The sequence below is a fragment of the Gavialis gangeticus genome, unplaced genomic scaffold, assembly GCF_001723915.1.
Source record: "Gavialis gangeticus isolate Ggan-Ray unplaced genomic scaffold, GavGan_comp1, whole genome shotgun sequence".
Lineage (NCBI taxonomy): Eukaryota > Metazoa > Chordata > Crocodylia > Gavialidae > Gavialis > Gavialis gangeticus.
In genome coordinates, this window is record NW_017729004.1 from 39305020 (window position 1) to 39313490 (window position 8471).

Here is an 8471-nt window from a genome sequence, read left to right on the forward strand (position 1 = left end):
TGGCAGGTGAGTAAGCAGGTGGTTGGCCCATTACAGGAGGGCGGAGCCACTCCCGGAAAGGCTCCGATAGAGATACTCCTGTCACGCTGGGCTTCGATCGTCAGTTGTCCCTTCTGGTTTAGCAGGGATCCGATGTTACCCTTGCTTTTCCTCCAGCTCCCCACATATCTAAAAAAGGACTTTTTATTATCCTTGATACTTGTAGCTAGTTGGAGGTTAGTCACAGCCTTGGCTTTCCTTGTTTGCTCCCTACAGGTCTGGACCATTGCAGAATATTCCTCCTTGGAGGTGGTTCCAGTCCTCCATCCTTTGTAGGTCTTTCTTTTTAGCTGCAGGAGGTCCCTGGAGAGCTAAGGAAGCTGTTGTGCCCTTTTGCTGCCTTTCCTCTGAGATGGCATAGCATTAGCTTGTGCATCAAGGATCGTTCCCTTGAGAAGTAACCACTCTTCCTGAATTCCCCTCCCCTTTGGGTCATGGTCCCTTAGGGCCTCGCCAACAAGTCTCCTGAGCTTGTCAAAGTCAGCTTTCCTGAAGTTGAGGACTTCTGTATTGCTGACTGTCTTGCCAGCTTTATGGCAGATGGTGAAGGTGATCAGCTCATGGTCACTGTCACCCAGCTTCCCATCAATTGTTAGGTTGCCGATTAGGTCATCCCTAGTTGCCAGTACCAGGTCGAGCAGCGCTTTACCTCTCATTGGCCCATAGACTTCTTGTGTCAGATAGAGGTCATCCACGCACAAGAGGAAGCTTTGCGGCCACTTGGATTTAGTTGAGCGCTGTTCCCACAAGATGTCTGGGTAGTTGAAGTCTCCCATGACAACCATGGACCGGGAGTATGCAGCCTCAGCCAATTCCCTGGTGAACTCCTGGTCAAGCTCCTGACTTTGGGTGGGAGGTCTGTAATAGACTCTCACCATTGTGTCTCCTGTGCCAAGTTCCCCATGGATTTTAACCCAGAGGGCCTCCAGGATCTTTGTGAACCAGGAAAAGCTTTCCCTCCAATACTCCCCCACTTCAGTGGATACGATGAGTTTTACACCCCACCCTCAAAATTAATATATTTTTGTTTTACTGATGGTTTGAGAAATCCCTTTACATTCTCAGAATCTAGATATTCCATGTTCCAGTAGCTTTTCTTTCATTTCCATGACTTTTCCCCCCCTCAGCAGAGAGCATATGGCTCACTACCAGTTTCATTTTTTTCATTCCAATTTTCTGTTATTATCCAATATCTCCAGCAGTTTTCTTATGCAAATGATCATTGTTCGCAGTATGTTTGCCTTTCATAGAGCTTCTCATTTCACATTAATCACACAAGATCTTTCTTCTTTTTTTTTAAATCATGCTGTACCAACAAGATAAAAGGACATAAAAAAGAATCCAAGAGAAAATTCAATTGAGTGACATGAAAAGCAATGGGATACCATTTTTCATTTCTACTCATTGACAACATTAATCTAAGGGAAATGCCTGTTACCCAAAAAAATAGCAATGAATTGGTTAATGTTCATTTTAAGACATTTATTTAGAGCAAAAAACCCATCTTCTAATCTAGAAACATTTTAATGGAATCTATTTACATCCAATGTGACAAAAATAGAACATTCAAAAGATAAAAGGTCTCTTATTGGGGGGAAAAAGGTCTTGTTTCATATCTGACTCCTATAGCATTCTCACTTGCCTAATTTGTAAAATGGTAGCCCACTGGAAAGAAAAAAACAAGCAAAACTGGGCTTGTGACCTTTTCTGCTGGTTTATAAGATATTAGGACAAATGGACAGGAATTTAAAAAATGGGGAGGACAACAGATGCTGCTTGTTTTCTTTCACATGAAATATTCCGATCCTGTTCAGCTCTTAACTGTTGAAAAACCTCCAATTTCTGCACTACTATAAATGCAGTTTCACTGGTACCAGGATGAATGAAACCAGGTCCTGCCCCTCCCCAGCCAAAAAAAAGTCCACTAGACATACTGTAGTGACTGAAGTTACACTTTTGGGACACTCCCTTACTTAGAAGGCTACAGAAGTTGGGAATTGGGAGATGGTCCCTCAGTTAGGCTAGTGAGTTACAGAAAGGTAAATGATCTGCAGAAGTTACCAACTGCCCCACAAGTAAAGTTTGTTTAGTTCTTCTTATTCACGTATACCTGTTTATTGAACCCAGGGATCACTATACACATGTAATGCTATATTATAAAAACAACAACATACGTGTAGTTCATTCTCATCTGATCTGTACCATTTATATGAAAGGGTTCCAATTCCCCAATCATATTCGTCATCATGCTGTTTATTAAACTCAAACTTATTATGCATTTTAGAAATGAACAGAAAAAAATTTAGTTGGATGGAATACAATCCACCTTTGTTCACTCCTTTGCAGGCTTCATGACAGAGCTTAATCCATGAGGAATGTTTCTGTTAATGATATTGTCTATTTAACACAACCATTAAAAAAACAAGCCCCTATAACGTTTCAGTAAGGGGGGAAGCAGGTAGCCACAACAGACTTCTCATAATTAGACACCTTGTAAATTCAATAAAGGTTATAATCTGAATCTACTTGTACAATTTTAGGAAAAGCAAGAACAGTCAGAAACTGAAGAAAGAAAAAAACATTTTACAACTGATGTTGCATTTCCAAACGGGGCATTAGGGTCTTGAAGACGGTCACATGCATTTCTAACACCAGAAGTGTCAGATGAAGTAGACTCTGTGATCATCAGTGTAAAAAAGAAACCCAGTAAAATAAAACAAAAGCCATAATAGAAATGCTTTTCTATTTATGGAAAGTAGTTGAAACTGTTTAAACAAAGTAATATACTATATGAACACAAGTCTTTCAGAACTAAATTAGGGTACAGGAAAAATTCAACTCAAAATCCATTACACAAGGAACCAAATTAAAACTTTTTAGCTACCTACAGATTTGGAAACATTGCTTTTTCAAGCAATTATCAGGCTTAAGGTGTCCCAAAAATATTTAAACCAAACATTCTTCCCAACATGCTGAAACAGATTAAGATAGTAGCATCTTCAAATTCTGCTGCCTAAATTCATACTTAAATCCATATTAAAGTGTTTAGATAAGTGGCTTGATTTTTAGAAGTGCTGAGTACCTAACAGCTATTACTGAAACCCACTGAGTACTGGATCAGCTGACGTCTGTGAGACCTGGTACATTCTCTGCACTTTTAAAATAAGATCACTTATTAAAGTACTTAAATATGGATTTGATTGCCCACAGTAAAGCAACTGTGGCTGAACATAGTGGCCTCTGTGGGGAAAAAAAAATCCAAATAGAAAAAGCACTGCTTGGTTGCAAAGTTGATCATTCAAACTGGAGGTACCTTATTTAAGCACAAGTGTGTCTGTAAGAGAGTAGGAAGGAAGATTAAAGAAAACATATCTGTGTTTACCTTTGCCTTGCGAAAATGGTATACTACCAGCATGCTTATGAAGTCCAGGAGCATACAGAATGTTTGGAATGAGATGATAGCAAGCCGTAAATACTTGTCCTCCTGTGCATAGCAGGGAGCATCATCTGTGCAGTAAGAACATCCTTCCCTGCAGGGTAGGCAGGTGTAGACTTCCTCAGACATCTTGCCTCCAGTAAAGTGATTATCTGTATCCTTTCCTGAAAGCATCCAAAGGGGGGGAGGGGAATATCTTTAATGGTATGGTACAGGCAGTTCAAACATACAGGAGCAAACACTTCTTCTGCTGACCTCCCTCCTGATTCTTGTTCTCTGCTCATTAATTTACAGCACCACTAGCAGGGATTGCTCTTATTTCACCCTGTTTTGCCACATTCAGGAAACACAAACAATTTAGAAGCGAGGAGGAACTAAACCTAAATGCCAAACATTTTCTGATTGTTTCTAAAGTAGGCTTACAGAACGTTCTGGACAGTTTGAGAGGAACTGCTGAATGGGAGAATTTATCACAAAAATATATGAAAAGGGAAGATATCTTATATTAAGGCATGAAAACCAGATACAGTTAACTTCTTAACATTTCTGACTTAATTTCTGATGCGATTTTTTTTTATTGCCCCTTAACTCCATACAGATGCTATCTAGTGAGCTCATTAGCTCTAAATTGGATAAAATCCCTTTAAATTAACGGTCTTTCAGCACACTGCTGTATGATTACACAATTCTTTGCATGGAAATCGTTGGTGTGTTCAAGTTTTCCTTTACATGCATAATGCAGGCAGAAAAACTTGAATATATGTTAACATTTTGTTATCCAAAAATCAGCAGTTCTCAACACCCTTCCACTTAGCCAGAAGCCAGCTGGGAGCTGCTGTTTATTAGGATGGCAATATGAGAATGGCAGGTTGATCCTAACCCACAAACAGCTATTCATGATGCCTAGAATGGAAACATCTCATCTATAAACCAGTAACACAATTGTTGGCCAAGATTTGTATTTCTTCCTCTTTGGCACTCCCATAGGAAATGGTAATGTTTCTAACAACTCACAGGAACATCAGCCTTTGATAATACAATTGGTATATAGCAGTAAAAGAAACTGACCATCTATACACGTGAGTGGCAAGGTGGGAAGTGCAGGAGTTACACATTCTTTGATACAGAAATTTTAAGTAGCGGTAAGTAAGTACTGTCTTAAGTCTCAAAGGAGTTTAGCATCAAAACTCTGGCTGTTAGCTATAGATAATCACCTGGAATGTCAGAGCCTAAGTAGTAAGTAGGGAACTGGGAAAGGAGAAACTAAATGGGAAAGATATCAAACAAAAAAAGTAAACTGATTTGCTGAAAGTGCTTAATACTTTCTCCATAAGATTTAGGGACTTCAGGAAGCACACTTTGGAAAACTTAATATAAGCTAAAAGTGAGTTTAAGTGTCAAAATAATGACACCTTTCCACTCTTTTCATAGGAGTAGAGAATTGTGCTGGCATCTCTGATAAAAATTTTCATCCTCCATCAATGTCTGTGGAATGCCTTGGGCCCATGGCTTGCTGTCCTTAACTCCAAAGGAAGCTGCCTTTCAGTGGCACCACATACATATCATTTTATCCCTTTAGTTTGAATTTCTGAGATCGCAAACTAACTATACCTTTAATTCTTTTCCTCACTTTTTCCCCTAGTGTCAATATGTGCATGTGCACATGTGTCATGAGGTAAAGGCTGTGGGAGGTAAGCAAACTGTACATATATTATGCCTCTGATGTTAATTTTCTTTGCTCAGAATTTTACCTTTACAAGCAGAAAATGTTACCACAATATTCTGGCATTTCCAGTATTCCTCATACTTAATCCGAGAACGCTTTCAGGTATCTCTTACCGTCTATCATGATAGCCTAATAACAGCTTTTAGGAACTGATACAGGGATTCAGGATTTTCAATGGCCTACTTAAACACAGGCCTTGATAACCCTTGATAAAAATGCAGAGTTCTGCAGACACATACTACCTGGTAGATATTGTTACATGCAGCCAAGACTGTAAGAGGGGATACAAAGAATAACCTGACAGAATATAAGATATACCGAAGGGAAGGGGCAAAATCTAGAAATGAACAAGCAAGGAAATGTTTAATCCCACCAGCTATCTAAAAGCTGTTCAAGAGAAACAAGAAATTATTACCACCACATGTAGCATTAGCCTTAGTTTTGTTCTGAAGTCCATTAATCTTTAAGACATTCTGGACCCCAGAGTTTCTCCACTTCCACATATCCTACACTTAGTCTGCCTGCCTGCCACCATTCTGGGAGTTTTGCAAACATTAATCATTTCCCTGCTTCTAACCTTAAATCCTTATTTTCTTAACTTCAGATAGAACAAGAATAAGAGGCAAAAGCCTCCCACCCCACCTTCTCTTGCTGTTACTGGCTTCCCATGCCTCCTCATAGCCCAAATGTAACTCCACTCAGGTTATCATAGTTTCTTCCATGAGTTTGCTTACCCTACACCTGACCTCATATCCTTCTATTTCCTGGGTCCATTTATTTTCTATAGTTGTAGGTCATCTTTTATTTGTTAAACATCATCTACATACAAATATTTCCCTCCTTCAAAGCAACTTAATAATTCTATATTCTCTTTAACACTCGCATCTCTGGTTTAAAAATGAGCTCTTCATTAAAGTAGTATTAGTCACAATACAGAAAATAAATATGTAGAATACAATATTTAACAAAGAAGAGAAAATACCATTAAAAATCTATGACAGAATCTACATTATCAATCCATGTAATAGGTTGTCACTCAGCTTTTTGTTTTCCCTGAGGCAAACCTGTCCCCACATGAAAACCAACGTCCATAATAAAACAAACACACAACCTTTTATTGCTTGTTTAACTCAAACCTAGAGAGGGCTATCCCAGCTCTATGCTGCCTCCTTGGCACTGCAGCCTTCCCTTTCTTCCCCAGCTTCCTTCCCTGGGAGCTTTTAACTTCCTCTGATCAGGCAATCATCCTTGTCAGCTGGCCCCATACCTATGGGTGACTGGGGCCTCCCAAGTCTGGGGGGGCACCAGATCACCAACAGGGGGGGCCCCCCAGCAGCTGATCACTGAGCCAGTGGCGAAACTTCTGGTGGCACTTCCCGTATTGCAGCTGGAGCTTCCAGGGGGTACACGGCCGATTTCAGGGGGTGCACATGCTCCTGTGTGCACCCCTTATGCGTCATCAATATCCATGCCCCTGAGCAGGCAGGCTATTACTTATTAACGCCTGCAGCTGGGCTCCCACCCCTGAGCCATGTACCGGCTTACACATCACCCCTTCCCAGAGTGGAAGTGGAGTCTGAGATGTACTCTTCCCTTTCCTCAATCCTCCTCCCATCCCCCACTCTCAGAAGAAGTCTACATTTGCATGTGCTGAACCAGGGCAGTGATATATCAAGAAATCAAAAGGCTGCTGAGACAGATACCACCTTATCAACTGGGGGTTGGCCTCCCACATGGTGTTAAGCCGTATCAAAGCGGCATAGGTCAGTTACTAAATGAAACTGAAGTAGCATAGGGCCACTTAATTGCAGGCACTCCTTTTCTATGACAACATACTTCTGCTCTTGGGGAAGGAGTTTCCTACTGAGATACAGAATGAGGTGTTCTCCATCCTCAGACTCTTGGGGGGAAACCACACCCAGGCCTCTCTCCGAGGCACTGGTCTGTAATATAAAGTCTTTTGTTAAGTCTGGGCTGCTTAGGACTGGTGCACTGAATAGTAGCTGTTTTACTGCCCCAAATGCTGACTCACGTTTGGGCAACCATTAAGTTCTTTGCAGTTCTCTGTTCCTCAGCTGGTCAGTCAGTGCTGCTGTGATGACTGCTAATCATGAGATGAATTGTTAACAGTAGCTGGCCAATCCCAGAAATGATTTTACTTGCTTCTTGGTTGTTGGCATCAGTGCTTCCACCTAGACCTCTACTTTATCAACTAGGGGACTGATTTTACTATTGCCCAATATATATCCCAGATACCTAGTCTTAGAATCATAGAATCATAGAATCAATGAGTCAGAAGGGACCTAGACAGATCATCTAGTCCGACCCCCTGCCATGGGAAGGAAGAAGCAGTGGGGGTGGGAGGGGTCATAAGACTCCAACCAGGTCCCTATCCAGTCTCCTCTTGAAGATTTCCAGGGAAGGTGAGAGCACCACCTCTCTGGGAAGCCTATTCCAGGCTCTGGCCACCCTTACAGTGAAGTAGTTCTTCCTAATATCCAACCTAAACCTATCCTCCCTCAGCTTGTGGCCATTGTTCCTGGTGACTCCAAGGGGGGACCTGGTGAACAGACTTTCCCCGAGTCCCTGCTGCTGGCCCCTGATAAGGTTGTAGGCAGCTACAAGATCCCCCCTCAGTCTCCTCTTGCGGAGACTGAAGAGATTCAGGTCCCTCAGCCTCTCCTCATAGGGCTGGCCATGGAGGCCCCCAACCATATGAGTGGCCCTCCTCTGGACCCTCTCCAGGTTCTCCATGTCCTCCTTGAAGTGCTGTGCCCAGAACTGGACCCAGTACTCCAGCTGCGGCCTGACCAGCACCGCATAGATGGGGAGCAAGACCTCTCTGGACCTGTTAGTGATGCCCCTGTTGATGCATGACGGGGTGTGATTGGCTCTGATTATTGCTTCGTCGCATTGGTGACTCATATTTATCCTGGAGTCAATCATGTCTCCAAGATCTCTCTCTGCCTCTTTGCTGCTGAGAGGGTCAGCCCCTAACCTATAACCATAATGCTGGTTCTCTCTCCCCAGGTGCAGCACTCTGCACTTGTCCTTGTTGAACCGCATCCTGTTCAGATCCGCCCACTTCTCTAACCTATCCAGGTCTGCCTGGATGCGGTCCCTGCCTGCCGGTGTAGTTGCTTTACCCCACAGCTTGGTGTCATCAGCGAACTTGAACAGGGTGCACTCCACACCCTCGTCCAGGTCGCTAATGAAGATGTTGAACAGCACCGGCCCAAGGACCAAGTCCTGGGGGACTCCGCTGCCCAC

General features: G+C 42.4%; 1 protein-coding gene across 1 annotated transcript in view; it reads right to left on the reverse strand.

Annotated features, from left to right (window-relative positions):
* The window catches only part of GPR158 (G protein-coupled receptor 158), a 460201-nt gene that overhangs the window by 214705 nt on the left and 237025 nt on the right, over window positions 1–8471 (reverse strand). Inside the window, exon 6 of the mRNA XM_019507955.1 lies at window positions 3422–3639. Coding sequence (XP_019363500.1) covers window positions 3422–3639 — 218 coding nt within the window. The remainder of the gene's footprint in view (window positions 1–3421; window positions 3640–8471) is intronic.